Source organism: Cebidichthys violaceus, unplaced genomic scaffold, assembly GCF_023349555.1.
Source record: "Cebidichthys violaceus isolate CVI_PGR_0920_01 unplaced genomic scaffold, fCebVio1.0.p SCAF_2, whole genome shotgun sequence".
NCBI lineage: Eukaryota > Metazoa > Chordata > Actinopteri > Perciformes > Stichaeidae > Cebidichthys > Cebidichthys violaceus.
In genome coordinates, this window is record NW_027176372.1 from 11,888,231 (window position 1) to 11,910,229 (window position 21,999).

Below are 21,999 nucleotides of genomic sequence, written 5' to 3' on the forward strand. Positions count from 1 at the left end.
CAGTCAGTGAGCCCATCGACTCAGCTGAGCTGCTCAGAGATGGCGTCCCTTCTGCAGCCAGATAGAGTTGTCTATCTGGTCCGTGGAGAGAAAAGGATCAGAGCCCCTTTATCCCAACTTTATTTCTGTCGCTATTGTAGTGAGCTACGGTCTCTGGAATGTGTGTCTCACGAGGTACGTGGACGTTTTCCCTTACTACCCTCAAGCTAGCTGTTAGCTTCATTTAGTCAGCAGCTACTTTGTTGTTAGCCGGTTTGCTAGTAGCTTTGACAGGTAGGCGGGATTAGTCCAACCACCTCGCGCATTGTATGGCTAAGCCGCTTGTCAATCAACAGTCTCCTCCTCTCATTGGCTACAAGCGACGGTTTAACTTCCGCTGGTGTTAGCCTTTTTTCGAGCACAGCATAAATGGGTGGACAAGCTAGCTAGCTAGCTAGCTAGCTCTTGGTATTCTTTGAGTGTAACGTTTAAGTATTTGCCGAGCTCATAAATAAAGAAAATATCCGACAAGTAAAAAGTATTTGTTATTAGTTCACCCCAGCTCACGTCTTCACAACAAACTCCATCTTGTTAACGTGGCTCACAGTCATGGACACCACACCCAAACCGCTTTAGCTTTCTCACATATTGCGATTTCAGATTACTAGTCAGTGATTGTTCTTTGTAAACACGTGATTATTTATCGTTACAGTAAAACATAAATCCTATTCTCCTGAAAAACAACATTCAGTTTAAGATGTGGATGCGCAGGTTGACTGACTCCTCTCTTGAACCCTTGTTTTTGGTGATCAGGTGGACTCCCACTATTGTCCCAGCTGTCTGGAGAACATGCCCTCTGCAGAGGCTAAGCTTAAAAAGAACAGGTGAGACTGACGTGCTTGTGCTTAAAGAGAGCTCCATACATACACAATATAGCAATATTGCAGGTCACTGTTGACTCTGTACCTGTTCTCCTTACGCCATCAAATGAATGCCGTTTCTCTCCTTTCATTCATTCCTGATTATCTGTTATTATCTGTGCTGCAGGTGTGCAAATTGTTTTGACTGCCCATGTTGCATGCACACGTTGTCTACTCGAGCCACCAACATCCCAGCTCCTCTGCCCGATGATCCTACCAAGACGGCCATGAAGAAGGCCTACTACCTGGCCTGTGGCTTCTGTCGCTGGACCTCCAGGGACGTGGGAATGGCTGACAAATCAGTTGGTGGGTGCAGACATGAGTAATGTAGACACATCAATGTGGTCATATTTTAAGTATTTCCAAAAACTTAAAAAAGAAGTAAGAAGCATCAACGGTATCAAGTCCGGCTGTCGGTCTCCAGTTGCTCATTAATTCAGCACATGTACTCAGCTGTTATCCGTTGTATTTGTTTCTTATGGCTCATGTTTTGTCTGATTTTGTTCACTGCAGCCAGCGGTGGATGGCAGGAGCCAGAGAACCCTTATACTCAGCGGGTAAGTTCCCCCCACCCCCCGTGGTCATTTAATCTCACAAGTTGCTCACATGCTTCCTGACCATGAAGTCATCAATAGATGTGTCTGTGAATAAGTGACACCCACACATAGCTGGCCAGAGGCAGAAGGTTGCTTAGTTGTTGAGAAATGCACCACAATCAAACCATTAATGCATATTTTTTCTTTTTCATAATTCAAATGATTAACTAGAAAAAAAATTAACTATCTTGTGCAGTTTTTATTTTGAAGCCTTCAATTATTTATTTATTTATTAAGTATTTTTAGTGTTTCTTTTCATGATTGTAACTATTAGTGATCATTTATCTGCACTTTTCCACATTTTATGAGTTACTTGAAAGTGTGTCAGTCGATTGTTTTGAAGGGTGCCTGTAAAGCCTTATTGTGTTACATAAAAGTACATCACATTCTTTGATGTAAAATCGCTGTATTTTACAGCTCCCTTTTTAAAATGACATTTACTCAAACTCCTCAAACTGTTGTGTAACCAAACAATATGTAGTGTTGGGACACTGAGTGTCTTGTTTTATATGAAATACAGGAGGCATTGATGACCAGCCTCTGAATGCAATGATTTGTTTCCCCACAGATCAACAAGTTGATCGAGTATTACCAGCAGCTGGCCCACAGAGAGAAGCAGGACAGAGACAGGAAGAAGCTGGCCAGGAGGCGACAGTGCATGCCTCTGGCGTTCTCGGTACTTTACCTCCTATGAGCCCAATTCAGCCTTTCAAAAATACCTTCCTCTTTTCCTTTTCAAATGCAAATAGCTGTCGTCTCACTGTAATCTGTGACAAATTGTGCAGGTACTGTTGGAGCAGAATTTAGATATGCATTTGAGAGATATATTTGATACAGATGTTCTAACTAAATCTCAGTAGTGTTACCAATGACACATTCAGAGTATGTGGCCTTGGGGATATTATTTGATAAGCAAACATTTAACCAAAGCAGGAGTGAATAATAAGCAGCTCAGCTGCTCTAGTGTTTCCTTGGGAGTGCAATATTTACACCATGTCTACACTTGGGCTGATAAGTATGAAAATCTTTTTTATTTGTGGAAACGATTTTTGGGTTTCTTCATCCATATTGAAATTTCCAAACAACAGAAAAAAGCCTGCTTAGTCTGTCTGAAAGGTCAGAACGGAGCAGAAGATGTACTTTCTTTAAAGCCCCGGTGTGGACATGGTTTTCATGCTTCCTGAGCTTGTTGGCTCATGGTTTTACACCTTCTGCATTCTGCTTTTACAATGTTAACATCCAATAATGCAAACCAGTCTTTCCTGTCGTGTATTGGAAACGTTTCCAGACATTAAGCTGCTATGTCCTGCAGTTGTTTTCCATCACTGATGCATTTCTGTTGCTGTTGCATGTCACCAAATGCCACTAATGTTTGCTGAATTGCTTTTGTTTCACCTGGTTCTTTATTCTCTCCTTTTCCTTTGCTTATGCACTCTGATATTTTGGTTTTTGCTCCCCCCCCAGCAACACACTATTCATGTGGTGGTGAGTTGTATTTTTCACAACTTGGATAGTCTCATCTTTACAGTAGCACTGTCTTCTCTGCGTCTCTCTTCCTGTCTAATCTGTAACAGAATAACCTCACAGAACACATGAATGTCTCCTTGGGTAATATGAGACTGAGATCCAAATAATGGGAGCCTTTGTGTTTATAAGAGGGAGAGAAGAAACTAAAGACTTTGTTAAAGTCTGTGTGACCAGATCAAAATATTTTCATACTAATTAAGTTACGGACCCTCAGTCTGTCCGAGTTGATTCTCTCCCACTATCCTGGGCAGAAAGGCTCCTGTTATTGTCTCTTAACACAAGATTAATTGATTGTCTTTGGCTTATTTATTGTTTATTTAAATGACAAATACCATTTCTTTCCATTTTAGTTTTTGAAAGTTGTCATAAACTCCGCTTTTGGATCAAGATCGTGTGTTTAAAGTAGTCATGTAGAAAGTTCATGTAGATTAGGTAATTTCATGAATTGTCTTTAGCTCTTTTTTTTCCACAAGGCAGAATGTCTGATCATGTTTTTTTTCTGAAATTCCCTCAGGAAAAATATGGCCTCGGAACCCGACTGCAGAGGCAGAGGTCTGGAGCTCCCATATCAAGCCTGTCTGGCCTTTCGTGAGTGGTCTTCCTATCGTATACAGGGAATTACTGCTGACTCCACACAAGCAACATATCTTCATAGTAAAACTACATGCATATCATCTGTGACTTGGATAAATTGACTTCTTACGTCCGGCAGCGGCCGTTTCATTAATTTCAGTGTGCCATGAAAATCAATTTGTAGCGCCTTGAAACTCTGCTTGAGATGCATGTGAATCCATCACAGTGAACAGCTTCGTCACCCGTTTATATTTTCATCATCACCTTGTAGTAATGCAGCGATCACCATTTTTATATTAAACCACCGGGATGCATTCAAGGACCCAGCTTTATGTCTGAAATGAATTGGCTGACAAAAGGCACTGTATTGACAGAGTATGCTGTCAGATCTAAAACAGGCTCGGAGATAATTATGCAGATTTGGTCTCATGGTCTCAAAAGGTTGCCGTTCAGTAACCAGGTCTAAAATCTCAGCTGACAAAGTCTCTTTCCTCAACTGCATAACCAAGCAACTTTGACAACAAATGTAATGTAGCTGCTGGACTGTTAACTGGATTACCTACCTCAAGTATTGTGGCAAGTCTTTGGAAGTTGTAGAAACCAGTGTCTACAAGAACGTACAAAAGAAGTCTGAAGCAGTACTTTACGCTGGGAAAATGCTCAGTGACAATGTAAAATATACGTAGGTTATTCATAGTTAATGTGCTGAAACATCCAAAGTCTCCTTTACTTTTAATACATGTGTTGTTACATATAGCAGGTTGTTGACGGCAGTATTTGTGTATCTTCACCAGCCTAAAAGAGGGCGAGGACCAGAAGGAGATCACCATCGAGCCGGCCCAGGCCCTCGATGAAGTGGAACCGCTTCCTGAGGACTGTTATACCAGGCCCATCAGCCTACCGGAGGGTAAGAGTTCGATTGGAGCTCGCTAAACAATACAAATTATTTTGAGTTGACGCTGAGCTTGTTTGTGTCCTTCCAGTGACCACGCTGCGCCAGCGGCTTCTGCAGCCTGACTTCCAGCCTGCCGGAGCGTCTCAGCTCCACCCCAGACACAAACACCTCCTGATGAAGCGCTCGCTGCGCTGCAGGGTCAGTACCACTTCACGCTCCTGGATCGATTTTAAAAAGGCTGATCACATTTACATAATCGTTTTCTTTCTTTATTTCCTCCTCCTAGAAATGTGAGCACAACTTGAGCAAGCCAGAGTTCAACCCTACTTCAATCAAGTTTAAAATACAGCTGGTGGCTGTGTGAGTATTGGTCGTCAGATTCTGTCCAAACACGTGTCTTCATGATGATACAGATCTTTTTTTACAAACTTGTATTCAAGGAAGTATCCATGCAGTAGTAGCTTAATCTTAAAAAGCATTTAAAGGAAAATAACCCCCAAATATACACACTCTAAAATGGTGTCCTGGAAAATACATCAAATGACTCATTTGGGTAAATCCATTCTGTACAGAAAGCACGTTGTTCTCAGGGGTTCATCAGGAGTTCATGGTGTGCTTGCGTTGTAACTGGCAGTGAATGTGGTTGAACGCTGTGTTGAACACAGCGTCAGTGGGTTTGAGTGTAACTGTGTATTGATTGTTCCTCCTACAGGAGTTACATCCCCGAAGTGAGAATTATGTCCATTCCAAATCTCCGGAACATGAAGGTCAGTGTGTGTGCACTGGTTCAGACACTGTTTTATCTTTCACATGTTTTATTTATTTATTCTGCTGCTCCCTGCCCTGAAACACAGCTAACTCACCACTAACTAACCTTTTGGAGCTCAAGTCTCTATTTTTATTGTCTTACAAGGAAGTTAGCTCTGCTGTCCAGCTATACAACTAAAACTAACCATCCCTAATCAGGACAAAACTTTTAGTGTGTTTATTAAGTTACATGATCTATTTTATGGTGCTATTTCAGAGATCAAAACAAAAACAGACCTTTATAAGTGAACTCAATCAGCTTTGAAATATACGTTGGGTTAAACTTGAGTCCTTTTTTCTACGTCCTGTCTATTTAGGAGAGCCAAGTGCTGCTGACTCTGACCAACCCAGTGGAGAACATCACTCACGTCACACTGGCTGCTTGTGAGGACGAAGATCCGGACGACATCAACAGCACAGCGAAGGTATTAACAGTACTTTCTCCTTTTAGTTGAAATAAACTGTAGTCACACAAGTATCAGACAGTTGTGTTGAATACCCATTACAGTCCAACTTCTACCAAACATTGACTCTATGATTTAAACAGTAATGGTGTGTATTCTTACTGCATTAAAAATGTTGAATCTTTCATGATGATCCCGTAGAGAATTATCATCCAACTCAGAAGCATTTCATGGGCATGATAATTTAGTTCCATGTTATTCTGCTGGGTACGCAGTTGTTTACCGAAACCACTTTAGGAGGCAATAATATGTAACGGCTGTGTGTTCATCAGCTTGTTTAAGAGTAATTCTGCCCCACATGGTGGCCAAACATCACTGAATGGAGCTTTAACTGCTGAAAAGAGCACCGTGGCTCAAATACAGAGTCTATGAAATGTACAGTCACAGATTGTGGCGGTTGTGGCCACCTGCCTGCTCTTAAATATTGCACATTATATCAAGCAGTATTTCTGCGGCGCAGAGCGGTCTGTTCATTCACACCTTCTGTAGCAGGTAGCCTTATCATCATCTTATATGCAGAGCAGTTGGGTTCCAATTCTGACCTCCAGCTGTCACGAGCACAGCTAAGAGTGTTCTCGCTGTAAACGGTCCGCTGAGCTGCCGCCAGTCGCTGCGAGGCTCCCGGTGACTACAGGCTGTTTGTCTTTGGCCTCTTTAGCGATGAAGTCACGGGCCAGACCGGGTAAGGAAGAGCTCCTGGCCAAAAAACGGAGCGTCTTCGTTACCCATTTCCTTTCACACAGTGGCCAAATGGAGTGCATTCCTGTCATCCTGCTCAAACACCTGGAGGGCAGCGTGAACTACAGCGAGCCATGCTTGGTTGATTTCAAGGAGCAGCTCTTTCCATATATGTTTGCGTATCTGTGTTTTATTATAGTATGTGTGTGTTTACTGAGGACTATAAGGGCACAATATACTCATTTTAAAAGTAATTTCCATTTTGTAGGCCGAGAAGTATTGACCAATCCCGTTCGAGCAGATGAATGCTGATAAACAGTCCTCCCGTTATCTCTCAAGTCAAACTCCAGTCTCTTGTGACTTGGTGCAGATATGCGCTGACTACACCGAAACTCCAGAAATAGAGTGTCTCACCCCCAGATGCGTATCTGCCGTGCCATCGGGTTCAGAGATTAGTGTAAACATAAATTAGTTGTATTCAATTTGGATTTTTGGAACACCTTCACATGAAGTCTGCAAGGAGCAGCAACACTTTAAAGAGCTGCAAGTGGTGCTTTAAAAAGCTCAAAGTACATGTTGACATTCTTTAATATCAAAAAACACTTCTCATGCTGACTGTCTGCCCGTCTCTTGAAGCCCCCCCCCCTCTCGATAAAGCCCAGTCAGCTCTGATTGGTCATTGCAGCCAGGGGCTCACTGTGTGAGTCAATTACACAGAGTTTAGTGGCGCTTCTATCAGTGACATCACAACTTGACGGATCGTTTAAAAGCTCAGTTTTTGAATACAGGCTGTATCACCAAAAATGTAATTACCGTGTGAAAAATTCTTCAGTTGAATTTGTCTCTTTTCTCTTTGAAAAAAAAAATATATATATATATCCAGAATCTATGAATATGTAAATATTGTTCACTTTAAAAGTCACAAAACGACGCTCGTACATACAGCACATGTCCTAAAGTCAGATGTCAGCGGAGCACAGAAATAGTCCCTCCTCCAACAAATGAATTTTAAAGCAGCCCTCTGGGGACAAACTGCACGTTCAGCATTCTGCTCAGTGAAGGTCAAACTTCCAAGTGAAGCAACATTAAGCAAGGCACTTTTTTTTTTAGTTGAGGGGTTGTTTTTCCCCAAAACCCACAAATTGACATTGGCGTGCTTAAAAACAGAGAAACTTTGAGATGTTTAAAACCCTAAGTTGACTCATCCAATAGTCTGAAAGTCACTGAATGTTGAACTTGAACTTTATTTATTTAATTTAATTCTTTAAGGTTATGGTACCCAGCAAAGAACTGGTCTTGGCAGGAAAGGATGCTGCTGCTGAGTACGATGAACTGGCTGAACCCCAGGACTTTCAGGATGACCCAGAGTAAGTAAACGCACACAAAGAATTGATGGTATGGTGTGAGGTAACTCTCGGTCTGATCCCTCTGTTCTTTCCACAGTGTTGTTGCCTTCAGGAAATCCAACAAGATTGGTTTCTTCATCAAAGTGATCCCTCAGAAGGAAGAGGATGCGGATGTCACCGTTTCATTTAAGATCCGACACGACTTCCGCAACCTCGCTGCTCCCGTCAGGCCGAGCGAGGAGGGAGCCGACACCGCCGCCGAGGCCATTTGGCTCACGCACCACGTAGAGCTGAGGCTGGGGCCGCTCGCTCCCTGAACATGAATACTCTGTTTGCTATCAAACAGTCCTAGTGTTGAGTTCTTTGAACTCATTTCTGTGGGATGAGTTTAATTTAAACATGATTTCTGATTCTGCTCATTGATGTGTAAGAACTGTGTGTGGCCTGCTCGGCGTACGGCTGTGCCAGAGATTTAGTTGCATCACCAGATACATGGTGGAGAATGCAGTGATTGCATTATAGCCCGCTTTATAAAACTACATGAAACCATGACTGACTGCAGCAAGTTTACGTTTTTGTTTTTTGTTTATCAATTTACGACTATATACTGTATTTCACCGCATTGTCTCCTCAGCACCGCATTGTCCTCAGCCTAAACACTACCATCTGACATTAAGAAGCACTTTTAGTGTGAAGCAGAACCTCATGTATACACACTGCCATTCAGAAGTTTGGAGTCACGTCTTGTGTTGTTTCCTCTTTCCATCAGTACTGAGTGTAATTCAGACATCAAATCTATTATTTACTTTGGAAATATTTTTGGCCCCAAAAGAAGTGCTAAGTGTTTAAAAACTTCAACACACAGTCGGCGTCTCTATAGTGTTACATGCCAGGGGACAATACCCAATTAGTCCCAAACTTGAACGGCAGTGTACATATTACTTATTAAGAAAATGATAAGTTTTGTTTTTAAACCTCCACCTTTTTGCTCGATTGTGGAATATGTTTTGTCTCTGTGCTGCATAGAGTATTTTCTTAAATGGCAAAGCATTTGGTCTTATTCCATGTGTCAGCTGTGGTTTTTTTGGTATAATATTGGTCTTTGATATATGTAGAAAATATCAGTTCATGTTCAAAGATGAGTGAGTTGATATACGTTAACATAACATTGAGAATATAAAACGGTAGAGAATGAATGAGTGATGAGCAGAATCAGAAATCCTAACGGAACACTCTGAACAAGTCCCCACTGTGCAGCACTCTGCGCTTTCAGCTTATGTGTCCTCGCCAACATCCTTTTTCTGCAGACGGTAATATCGTATTAACTCGCATGCTTCAGCTATAGCAGATATGGCACACGGTAGACAATGTCATCCCAGTTACTGATCCTCTACCGTTTTTAGAACAGAAAAGGTTCTCCTTGGGTGGAATCATTTTATTAGTGTTTTAAGTCAAACCGTAACCTTCACTGGCACTGTGGGGAGGAAGTATAAGAAGCTCTGTAGATCACTTTACAGTACAAAGTGTTAATTATTTAAATGTTTTGAGACACTATCATTTTTTTTCTGATTCAGTATCAACTATATCTTCCTGGTTTGTAGAGCTCACTGACCTCTCTGCCAGTATATATCGTGAGCTGCTGTCATTTTTGGTCGCAAGTGTGTTAGTAAAAGCGAGCCTTCCAACACAGTTAATCTTCTGTACAGGCTAATAAAATCATGTGATACTGTATCAGTACTCTTGACTTTTTTGTTGTTGTTGAGGACTGACATGACTTTTAATGCAGGTGGGAATTTGTCTCATAAATTGTGACTCTGAATCCCACAATGCCCGTCAAACTCTCCCTGTGCCTTGTGGTGTGTTCTCATTCTCACCACAGGATGGCGCTGCAGGCAAGCAGTTTCTAGAGAGTTTGTTTGGAAGAGAGCTTCGGTGATGCATTCTACAGTATGATCTTGAATTGCCCTACAAGCTGAAACCGTATGTCTGATTACAGTAATGATTTGACTGAGAAGGTACAACACCCTCTGATCCAGACAGAAACATTTGAATAATGATCCAAGCGAAGCTCAATATTAGCTTTTTCAGGGTGTGAGTCTTGAGGACAAAAAGTCTACCTGTCAACATCGGGAGTAGCTAATAATGGAATGTTTGTCCCAACAGATGCCATTTGGTATACAACACATATCGGTCCTGTTCAGTGATGCTTTGCACACATGGGACAGTTTATTGCCTCTGGAAAGGCCGAGCAGATATGCGGTGCAGGCCTGTCTGCTGTGTAAACAGACCCACTCCGTCTGGGTAATAAAGCCATGATTTTCTTTTATCTTCGGCAGATATAAACAGCTCGGAGGAGTGGCCAGTGTAAGAGCCATACATCACCACAGAATATGAGGTAATAAAGCACACATGGGGCCGGTCCGTACCACTGAAGCAGCCCAGACTCCCACTTCAAGCACAGCTGATGATAGCAGCAGCTTACTTTGAGTGCACAGCAGTGGTGTGCTGTACCTGCACTTACTGGGTGGTTGCTTCCTGCTTCAGATATCATATTTTATTAAAAAAAAAAAGAATGCTTGCAATGCTAAACTTGTATATATAGTCCTGGCCATAATTTAATTTAGATAAACATGGAAGACTCATTGAAAGTGCCTGGGTTGCATATGGCCTTGAATGCTCTCCAAAAACACCGCCTGGAAGACAAATTCTGGATTCCTCTGGTCAGGATAATATTTTCCTGGATCAGGACTCCAATTATTTCACACTCAGCAACAGCGTGATCTTATTTGTAGAACCTTATACTGTAAACAGCACAGAAATTTGACCTGTGACCATGTTACGGGGATTAGAAATTAATATCATGGTTCTCCAGTGGTGTTGAGTAAGTAAGTGGGTTAGTGAAGGGCTTTTGCGTCTTTCCTCTTCCTCTGTTTTCCCTCTTTTGAAGCCTAACGTCTTTATTTATAAAGACAGGCCCGGCCAGCCTTGACCAGATGAAAAATTCCTCACTGAATTACAAGTTTGACTGCACCCAGGACGTTTCCACAATTACGTCATCGCCCCAAACCGCCAGTAGCTCAGCCACAGAAGAAGCATGACACAAACGAGCAAAAGAGGAGAAAAACTACACCTCAACAGAGCCAGTAAATTCCCTCCATCTCATAAAACCATGATATCTGGAAGCCGGGACGACTATCATTTCTCTCTGTGTTATTACCCCTCTCACGGATCAACTGTACAGTGCTACAGTAAATATGAGCATAACAGTGTGCATTCTGCAGTAGATCTGTCAAGTGCATAGATATTAAATGGCATGCAAACTCCTGCACACTGTAATTTGCAAAAATACATCTACTGTATATGTGACTTTTTGAGTCTTTTTGCTTGTGGACCAAAATAGTTTGGACATGTCCTGTCTCTGGGCATGAGTAGGAGACGCACAAAAAAACGAAGAGCTCTTTTTTTTTTTAACTCACTTCCCCCTTATTTTTAGGTTGAGCAGTAGGCCTGGAGGTGTTGTGAGTGATTAATCGCCTGCTTCATTTTATGCTCACCAGACCATCATCTGGTTAATTAGAGGTAATGGATGATGTCTACCCAGATGAATAACTGTAGACATGTGGGCTTCCAAAGCTGGGAAAGCCAAACCTGAGAAACATTAGCTTTTTAGGAGGAAAAAAAACAACCCTCTCCACGATGCTCCTTTTGTCATTTTCTCTCCATTTCCTCTCATTTTCATTCAGTCTGCATTCAGGCGACTGTAGGTTAGCTGGAATGTTGACTTTGGACGTCTGGTTGAAAAAGATCGCTCTGAGAAAGCAGCTGACCCTTGACACCCCCTCTGAGCCCCCGTTAGACACGCAGGCTGCAGGCCCGCTCATTGCTTTCATTTATTATTTGCTCAATTGCTCACCGGGTGTATTACGTGTGTTAGGGCTCAAGTGTGTCAGCACCCAAAGCCAAGGCCAGTGCCACAGATTGGAGTCTCGGGAGGAATCACTGTAGCCACTGGAGGGCTGGAAGTCTGCTGTTGGCTCCACATTTTCCCACTCAATGGAAAGACCAGAGTAGATATGAAATCAGACTTAATCAGGATTAGTCTATTTTAATCTGTAATTCGGTCACAGTGTGCTCTTTGCAAACCTTGAGAGAACTGTTGTGACCCCACAAAAGTCTTCTGTCTGCCCAAAGAGATAACATGTTTTGAGGAAAACATTTATATACAATATTTCTTAACAGGCCACTGCCCGGCCTGATTCGACGCTTGTTCGCGTGAAGACTAAAGAGTGGAGCGGGGAGGCGCAGCTTAGCTTAGCATGAAGACTGGAAACAGCAATAATTTAAATAAGATATAATGTGCAAATTAATGAGTTGTAGACATGCTGGTGGTTGAATTTCTTTTTTTAACGTTTGGACAGAGCCAGCTGAGTCCTCCTGTTTCCAGTCATTATGCTAAGCTTTGTCAAGCGGCTGCTGGCTGTAGTTTCATGTTCAGCTTACAGATACTGGTATCTTTCTGTACGAAAGCATATCAGTGAAGTTCCCAAATTGAATAAGAGGTGATTTTAAATGGCAGAGTTGTGTTGACACCTTGAAGATCAACCTGAGCATGCTGTCGGAATCACACCGAGGACCGCATTTTCCAAAAGGCTTCGGGTCTCTTTGCAGAGACGTGCAATTTTACCCACAAGATATTTCACCCTGGAACACGAATCATTTTATTTGCTTATATCAGCAAATAGAAACGAGCTTGACGTTCTCTGACATTTACAGAAAAGAGTCATGCATCTCTGCACCTGCCACACTCAGATCTTAATTCAGTGATGCTCAGCACAAGATAATCCTCTGTGGTCTACAAGCATCCATCCCAAAACAAGGTTCATTAACTGCCCAAATGAATTACATGCCCTAAAGAAAGAAAGAACATTCAGCCACACGCCAGCAATAATGCAAGTTCAATAAATAGAGGATTTCAATTAGGGCAACACTTGTAATAGAAGCACTATTGTTGTCTCATTGTGGACGGTATATAGCCGGAGGCATCTTGGGCTGCTAAGCCCCATTAGGTCTGGCTGAAACTGTGCTGGCAGCTAAGAGCTTGTGGATAGACACTGAAGACAGAGGCGACTGGTTTCCGCTGTGCAGCTGTTCCAGGCCAAACATACAGCCAGACCGACGGTAGCCCAGCCCAACATGACCCACCAACTCACCACAAATACTGTAGGCCTCAATCCAGATCCAGCATACACACACACACACACACACACACACACACACACACACACACACACACACACACACACACACACACACACACACATCACTGAGCAGTGCCGTATTTCACCCAGGAGAGGCTAAGTTAAATCGATGAGAGCTTCATTGGATTTACCGAGCAGGAATATGAAATGTCAAACTGTAGATGTGGATTTGTTGTGGACTCTATCAGTGGCACATTTCACAGACTGAAGAGGTCCTCCACTGTAGTTGGACCAGAGGAGTAGACAGCAACACAGCGTTTCCATCCAGTGTTGGTGTGTTTTTACTAGCATGAGCATGACTTCCTTTATGATTATACTCTGTTTTGCACATGGGAGGTATTTATTATATATAAGATATATGAAGAAGTTCCCAAATGGGGCTCAGAAACCCATCAAGGCATCCCAAGATAACTCCTTCTTGTGGAATATTGGACACTTTCACCTCTTCAGGCCTTTGAACAATCCATCAAATGAGACAAATCTATGAAGTAAAAAAACCACTACTCACATCCCATGAGTACGCTAACCTGTGATGAGAGGTCATATGCACAGACTGCATATTAGAAGTGGATGTAGTCACTGTGACATATACATTGGTTGGTGGACTGCCATTTGGAAGCCTTGAGTCTGGTATATTTGCCGTCACCATCTTGGTTTTTGGCAGTTGCCATCTTGGCTTTTTGCAACCAGAAGTGACACAAGAGGGTGGAGCCGAGTACAACCAAACACTGAATAAGACATTTTTAGGAGACCGAAAAGGTTACAATTAACTTTCATGAACTGAAAACACACTGTGAAAGGGTTTAAGTTTCAAGACGAAAATGCTGACAACTCCTGGACCGGACAAGGCCGTGGTAGAGACCTGTCAATCACAGGGAAGCCACGCTCTGAAGCATACGCTGCTTTTTTGTCTTTTCCTCTAAATATGACCATAGTTTACTAAATGAACATCATGCTGTATTGAACAAGAATTGAAACTAGCAATTGATAATATAAACTCATGTTGACAATGTTTGCCGAGGTATTAAATCAGGTGAGAAGTAGAGTCATTTTCTTATAGACTTCTGTACAATCTGACTTGTTTTTACCTCCAGAGCCCCCTGCTGGCTAGTAGAAAGAATGCAAGTTTAAGGCACTTCCACATAGGCTTCACTCTTCAGACCTGGTCGCAAGTAGGTCACACACTAACACACCGTTTTTCACTCACCATTTTGTCAGCAAGTAAATACAGGCATCTTTAATCCAGGTCCACTCCTCAAATGCCCACTTATTATCTGTTGGCACTCTTGTTATTATAACTGTTTTGAGATTTGTGTTAATTTACTGCAATCAGTTTACTGCTCACCAAGCTAGCCAGTATGCTAGCTGTCTGAAGTCAATGTTTTACTAACACAACATGCTAAATAACTGTTACTTACTGCTAAGTTTATGTATTTTAATTGTGTGCATTAATTATTGTGTTTTGCTTCCTGCGAGAACTTGTTACTTCCTGGCATGATTTAATATAATACTTGTAGATTTTGTTTGCCAAACTCATTTGGAGTGTGACGTTTCATTAAATACCCTGCATAATTAATTATCCAGCAGCTGATGCAGCCACAGATGTCGAGGGGTTTATTTTGATTCAGTATTAATTATCTTTAAGTCCTAAGTGATCTTGTTTTCCACCTGCACACTCTAAACTTGCACCCACTGAATTAATGAGAGCATCATCTGTAAAAAAAAGTTTTATAGATACTCAAGCTCAGCTGTGGAAACAGAGTCAGACTAAAGATCCCACAGGGCCTGTCGGCAGAGAACAGAGGGCTAAGTTACAAATTTCGGTCATGCCGAAGGAATTTAAAACAGATTATGCTTTGCCATCCCTGCTGAAACAATAAAACAAGGAACATATAATGAGACATCAAGACACACAGTTCGTGCGATTAAAGGAAAGCTAATTGTAGTCAGAGAGGGCGTTTGTGAAGTAGAAATGAGTAATCTAAGAGACTGTATTAACTGAGCCTTTTCAAAAGCAGAAACATATTCATGAAATGAGCTCAGGGAAGCCTGACTAAAAGATGGAGAATTCAATCAGTGGTGTTTGGTAGACATTTCCAAACATGTTATATTTACACAAGGATATCTGCTGTCTGAGGACTCTGGCTGCTGTTTGTCTACAGATTGGACTGAGGAGTGTGTCACGGTCAGGACGTCCTGAAGCATTGCCAGGCTTAGTCACTGGTTGAAGTGGCTGCTGGGAGGATCTGGGTAGACCGGGCTTTGTTGGCTCTTGTCTAAACCATGTTGTTTTCTTTAATTTCCTGTTGATGGGGCTCACAGATCTGATTTCCTGCCTAGGCAGGAAAGATAATCTTGCTGCCAATCTGCTGACTTTGTTGGGGGAGAATTTCACTTCAGTGAGCCACGACGACTTTATCTGAGACCCCCAAAAACCCCCTCCACCACCTTCACTGTTAGATAGGCCTCCCTGTTATGTGTACTTTCATAATTTAGTTTTGATAAGACTTGGTGAGCGAGTGTGTAAAAGGAGAGAATGAAAATGAGAAAGAGAGTCCGTGTAGGTATATAATACATTTTACAATTGAGATAATAACATAATCCAGCTACCACCGGCAGCAACAACTATAGATAAAAATCTGGTTTTATACAATATATCTGACGTTACATAGTGTAGTGATATTGCAGTGCAGTAGACGTGGCTTGACCTGGCAGCAAGATGGAAGAAGGTCAAAGAAATAGAGGAGGAATAATAAAGATCGAGGATGGGGAGGAAGAGAGATGTCCCGAGGGAAGAAAATATGTCTTCAATGGAGAGTAATATTTTGGTCTGGGCCCAATCTGAAGCATCTGCCACTCCTTTCCTGTGTAACATACTCTGGTGATGGTTGAGACTTAGCATCAGGGACTCCTCATAGGATCTCACTTTCTCCATCAGCTAATTTGAATTCACATGAGTTGGCTTCTTCTCTGTCTTCGGCTGTAAACTGTGTAATTCGTGTTCGAACAAGATGCTAATGGAAGTCAGCGGGCCACATCCGATCTACAATACTATGAGCATAGGGCTTCCAAATTCCAAAAAGTCTGTGCAGACAGCAGCTCACCCACATCTACAGGTATGGGACTGCGCTCCAGGCCGTGCAGTAGTAGTAATACATCCCTGACATCTTTCCGTTTGCCAGAGGATGGATGAGCTTGACCCCTGAGTACTTGACCTTGTTCGCCCTGAAGCTAGAGCAACACATTCTCCACTGTATCAACATCTCTCTCTTTAAAAACTTTCCGTTCGCTGGTTGTTGAAAGATTGACCACCTCTGAGGTGTAGTCCCATACAGATTAGAGTCGCATGGAGACTTTTGTGTTGCTGTTGAGATATTCCTTTAATCGAGTAAAACAACATGTGGGTGTCAGCCTGAGCACTGCAATGACTTAATGTTTCTGGTGCAGCTTGCACAACACCGTTAGCAGGAACTTGTTTCCAACATGATCTATTATTAAGGGCCTTTCACTTCACTGAGTTCATACATATTTTCATGGTGAGGGTTATCATAACATGACCTCATGAAAAGCTAAACAATGCATTCCTTCTCCTCCTGCGCAGAATAAAAATCATCTACATCCCTCCCCATGTATTTTTCATTTTCTCCCTCTTATTCACAGCTCTTGTTGACGTCTTTCCTTTCCTTTCCTTTCTTTATTTCTCTGGCCATCTTTCCATTTGTCCATCCCTCCTTTTTCTCCTCCATGGTCCACCCAGCCCCTAATTAGAGGGGAGTAAAAATAAGAGTAGTGTTGCTAAGCTTTGGCAGACCGTAGTCAAGCTAACCAGGTCTGCTGCCAGACGAGAAACCTTTCAGTGCACGTTTGCCAGCACATAGCCTTTAAGTGGGTCACGAAACTGAAGCCCGGGCAGAACTTTTTAGTGCTTAAAACAGCCCTCTGGAGGCAGAGAGCCCGGACCAGAAGGTCAAACATCCCCTCAATCAAGACCCCCAAATCTCAGACACCTCAAGGACCATGGTGCTGAATTTATTAGTGAGCTTTTACACTGGCTCCATCACCTGGGCTGGAACGGGAGACGGTGTTTTTTTCTTGAGTCAGCCTGAACAGGAACTTGGTACTGCAAGCTATTTATCTTGTTATTTTCTTATTCAGCACTGTAACTGGATAGGCCCAGATGGCGGCCGCTGGCTAGATTGTCAGGCGTGTATTTCAGGCTGTTTATATTTGGATCCGTCTCTAGGGAGACTCTCATAACTGACATGGCTGTTATATCAATACCCGATGAGTTTACAAATAACACGGCATTGCCAAAGATCTTACTTAAGGTCATTATTTTTTTATGTTTATTCTGCACAGGAATACTTTAATGGGCGGAGGACTTTCTTTTCAGATTTCGAGTTTTTGATGTTTAGAAGATGTTTTTTTTTCTTTTTCTGGATGCTCTGTTAAACACATTGTGCTCTGGCATTAGTCCCTCACTAGTGAGAAAGTAAACAGTATCATATTCAGCTGCAATGCCTTGTGTTGTGACAGTGTGATTTTAGTTTCGCAGTCAAATAACCTGAGCTGAACCCATTTCTTTTTGGCATGTGAAATTCAACCTCTGCCACATACCTTCCTAGTTGATGTTGGGCATCTTGAATGGCTGATTTCATGGTTGGTTATGGCCCACCCCAGTGTTACAATTGTCAAAAGTGCACAGGCCTGGCTGCCTCTCGCTGTGCAAAAGAGGGCTGACAAGGAAAGGATTTCAGACAACTGATTTATCTTTTCTATGAGTGTGCAGTTTCTGCAGAAAGAGCTATTTGTCACATACTTGTTTTAATGGGTTGTGTGGTGTTGCCTTACATTACTAAAGGTTTATGAGGGGAAATATGGGAGAACCCAAACTGTCAGTTATCCTTGGCTGCAGCCAGTAATTAGACTTCAAGCACACACAATGGTTAGACTACTGACTCCGATTGCTGGTTTGGATTTAATCCCAGAAGAAATGGTCCCTTCTTTGATTCTACAGACAATAATAACACTGTGATGCACTGGTGTGGGCTTTCAGTCTTGTGTTGACTTGATTTGCGCACATTGCCTGCATTTAGTACGGTTCGTTTCTTTTTTCATGTGATGCTTTCAAGCTCCTATAGTACGAAGAAATAGCCTAAATCTTTGCTTTCCTGTTGAGAGTTAAATGAGAAGATCAATACCACTTTCATGTCTTTACGCTTATACAAGGCAGCTGCCAATTAGCTTAGCTTAGCATAAACACTGGAAACAGAGGGAAACAGCTAGCTGGGCTCCGTCCGATGGTAACAAAGTCTTCCTACCTCGGAAACTCACTGAGTAACACTTTATATCCTGTTTGTTTAATCCGTACAAAAAACAAAGTGTAACATCACCCGGCCAAGAAACAGTTCAGCACACAAACCCCCCATAAAACTACAAATATAGTTTTTAAGTAGAAGTTAAATAAACAAGAAACCAAGTGTTAATTTGTGAGCTTTAAAGGTGCTGGTAGGTGGGTTTTGTTGCCTTCTGACAAAGGAAGACTAGCTGTTTCCAGTGTAAATGCTAAGCTAAGCTAAACAGCTGATGGTCATATCTTCATACTGAACGGGCAGACATGAGAGTGGATGGAAGTGAATAAGCATGTTTCCTGAAATGTCAAACTATTCTTTTAAAAGAACAAACAGGACAGTTTAATTTGCTTTTTATTTGAAATATCCAGCTGTGATATTTTTTTTTATCAGCTCCTGAACTTCTGATAAACTTCCATTTCCTCAACATTCATCATCGATTTATGGTCTGCCTGAAATAATAAGGCTATGAAACACGCTGGTCTCAGCTGAAAGTCTGAAAATAGTCCATACAATATTCAAACCTTGTTGCTCGGAAATGTGGCACAGGAAATGGTTGGTGGAATGACTAGTGGGTTATTATTTTTCTCTAAGGGAGTCTGAACTTGTGCTAGACTGCACTGAGAGGAGGTGGAGGAAGAGGAGGAGGAGAAGGAAAGGGTGTTGCTGGGGATGCTAACTTAGAGAAGCACAGTACCTTCCTATTTATGCTCGCTGGCTAACAGGTGGCCAGGAAATGACACACGGAAAGTGCTGCTATCACCTAACACACATATTTAATTTCAGTCAACCACCACATTCTCATGCACTTCATCTCTCCATATACACACACACGCGCGCACGCACACACAAGCTTTCATCCTGGTTTAACCTACACACCCTCTGTCTATCCTGTCCAAATTGTGTGTCATATGCTGTCACATATCACAAATCTTCCATTGTAGTTAGTCCAGATTTGAGTAAAATTATGATTTGCTACTCTAGCTCACGTATCTCTGATCAGCATGATTACAGTAGTACACTAGAGGATGCTGTTTTCATTCCTTCCGCTTTTAATAGATTCATGATGTGCCTTGTCTTTCTAAGTTTGCAACTTGGCCCTGATCAGAGCAAAAGGCAATTGAATCACATAGTATTTTGGGGGGCAAAGAGAAGCTGAATGTGGATTTCACCATGACGGCCCTGTAACTCATTTTGTTTAGTGGAAAATGAAACAAGGGGGCATTCACATGGCAGCGCACACTGCTGACATCTGTTTCAGCATCATGTTGAATAAATCTTTTTGTATTCAACTGACATGACATAATCTAGATGTACTGCCCATCATCAAAGTCAACTTTTCCTGTCTGCTTTGATGTCCTCCATATCACTTTTGGCAACAGTAATGCCTGCCGTGACTTGTCTGATCGGAGAGATGTTACATTTTTCCAGATTTTCCAGTGGTTTGCTTGATGGCAACAGTGGGACAATAGCTCATGAGTGATCTTAAGGTAGATGTGAGTCAAAAGTAATTACGTTCCTCATCGGACCTCCTCTCCTTCTGGAGAGCATTGGGGCAGAAACCAAGAAAGACAACATCAAGGCTGATAGGACTCTTGGCTGCCTGCCCTGTACACAACAAAAAAAGCATGAAGCATGCAGAGAGACGGGAAGCAGATGCAAAGGTTTCATCAGGCTGCTGTTGAAAGGCAGATTTAGCACCCTGCGTCCAGTTAGTCAGCCAACCCATCCTGGGCCTGGTCCATGCCCACTTTCTCCACACATCTGTAAAAGCTTAGAAGTCAGTGGGCTGGATCACAGAGACAGAGCTGGGCTTTGTCAGACCACAGATTCTCTGCAGGGACTCGATCTGAATGGATTAGACTCAGAGAGCACCAGGGGTGGACTGAGTTTACTGCCCCCGACCAGCAGCCCCAGTCCCTTTCGTTCATCAGTGCACTGGTTTGCGCAGTGCCAGGACTGGGGAAATGCTCTCCATCCCCCTGAAGGGGTTTTCTTTGAGAGCACTAGAGAGTAGAGGCAATGCAGCCAGCAGAGTCATGGGTATGAGAACACCAAAAAAGACTAAACAAAGGCGGAGAGGGTGGTCTAAATAGACTATACAAATGCCTCTCTTCATTTGATGACTTTGGCTTTTTAGCAGCAACAGCTTACCCTGGTATTTCTGTCTAAATGCCTCCTCCTACTCCTCTCTTTTCTCTTTCTGTCACCTTCCCTCTCTGTCCTTGTTTTTTTCATCTCCAGGCCTCTCACCCAGCTGCCATATAATGGCATGTGTTTTGATTGGTGCAGCACAGGGAAGCCGGGTATTGTCTGGACAGGATCTAGGCTGAGATCAGCAGATAGATTGAATGGTGGTTTAGGGCAGTGCTCGAGCTACCAACGTCATCTTTGTTTTAGTTGGACCTTGCGAACACTTAGCTAATCCTAGAAAAGAGCCAGACATGCAGGAAGTAGGGACGAATGAAAACAAGCAACAAGTCCACCAATATTATTATGTCAAACTCATTCATTAGAAATATGTTACTGTTGATTATGTTTCCAGATGTTATCGGACATCTTGTTTTCATTTTGAGGACTCTAAAATGAAATGTAAATCATCAAGGATTTATAACTGGTTGAAATAATATCAATTGTTGAATTTCCTGCTTTTTCCGACCTGTACATATTTTATTTTGTATGTCTGGGCATCCTGAATGGCTGATTTCATAGTTGGTTATGGCCCACCCCAGTGTTACAATTGTCAGAAGTGCAAAGGCCTGGCTGTCTCTTGCTGTGCAAAAAGGTGCTGACACTGAAAGGATGCAGACAACTGATTTAGGTTTTCTGGCAAAAAAGTAGACAATTAATTCCTGGCGACGGGCTCAAATTACAACATGCTTGGGCCGTTGTGGCAGGGGTGCCTGACCTGAAATAGCTGGTCTGTCAGTGCCATGAATCTGCTATGATATAGAGGGGTTGGTAGCCAGTATGAAACAGGGCGTGAATGGTAATATATCCCATATGGTGTTCCACGCTTTGATCAATGCAGTGAGAAGTCAAAATGTTTCAAGACTTCTGTTTTGATTTATTAAATAGGCTTGTGTGATGTACAGCATACAGAGTATATGTACACATTTAGAAATACTAAGGTTGTGAGTCCAAGTTCCCCATTGCAGCCCCTGCCAACCCAGCCCCCTTCAAAAAATTTGACCAGACACCAAATTTTTTGTAAACTTAATTTTACTACATGGTGTTTCACAGCCATTTTCAGGCTCGGAATCGCTGAATCCTTAATTTTTTATTTGTTGGAGTCAATTTTTAAATTGAGTCTAAAAAAATACTGGATTCCGCCTGTAAAAGACAGTACATGTACAAGTTTCAAGTTTTAGAATGTCAACTTGTCCCAGGTTGCTGAATCTACAACATTTCTTTACAAATAAAGAGTATTTAGCCATGCTAGCATTTACTTGTTTGTTTGCACTAAAGTTACAGTTCACCCCAAAATAATAATAAAAAGTATCTTTCCTCTTTCCTGTAGTGCTGTTTTGGTTCCTAAGTTTTGGAGATATTGGCTGTATAGAGATGTCTGCCTTCTCTTGAATATTTTTTTTATTTTTGTTATT

General features: G+C 42.2%; 1 protein-coding gene across 2 annotated transcripts; it reads left to right on the plus strand.

Moving 5' to 3' along the window:
- dctn4 (dynactin 4) lies at positions 1 to 9,516 on the plus strand. Of its 2 annotated transcripts, XM_068714432.1 has the most exons (14): positions 1 to 174; positions 793 to 863; positions 1,027 to 1,205; positions 1,413 to 1,456; positions 2,064 to 2,171; positions 2,960 to 2,980; positions 3,537 to 3,610; positions 4,390 to 4,502; positions 4,579 to 4,688; positions 4,777 to 4,850; positions 5,203 to 5,257; positions 5,615 to 5,722; positions 7,709 to 7,806; positions 7,883 to 9,516. In XM_068714432.1, exons 1-14 carry the CDS (start codon positions 40 to 42, stop codon positions 8,100 to 8,102), a joined length of 1,410 nt encoding a protein of 469 aa, XP_068570533.1. In that variant the 5' UTR covers positions 1 to 39; the 3' UTR covers positions 8,103 to 9,516. The 2 variants fall into 2 exon arrangements, with proteins under 2 accessions (XP_068570533.1, XP_068570534.1); XM_068714433.1 differs by lacking the exon at positions 2,960 to 2,980.
- The last annotated feature ends 12,483 nt before the right edge of the window (positions 9,517 to 21,999 follow it).

Bases quoted from the DNA above. Each gene is read 5' to 3' on its own strand.
- dctn4 (XM_068714432.1), top strand. From the start codon at position 40: ATGGCGTCCCTTCTGCAGCCAGATAGAGTTGTCTATCTGGTCCGTGGA. The intron at 4,503-4,578 runs GTAAGAGTTCGA...GTGTCCTTCCAG, and splicing joins GCCCATCAGCCTACCGGAGG to TGACCACGCTGCGCCAGCGG. The intron at 5,723-7,708 runs GTATTAACAGTA...TAATTCTTTAAG, and splicing joins ACATCAACAGCACAGCGAAG to GTTATGGTACCCAGCAAAGA.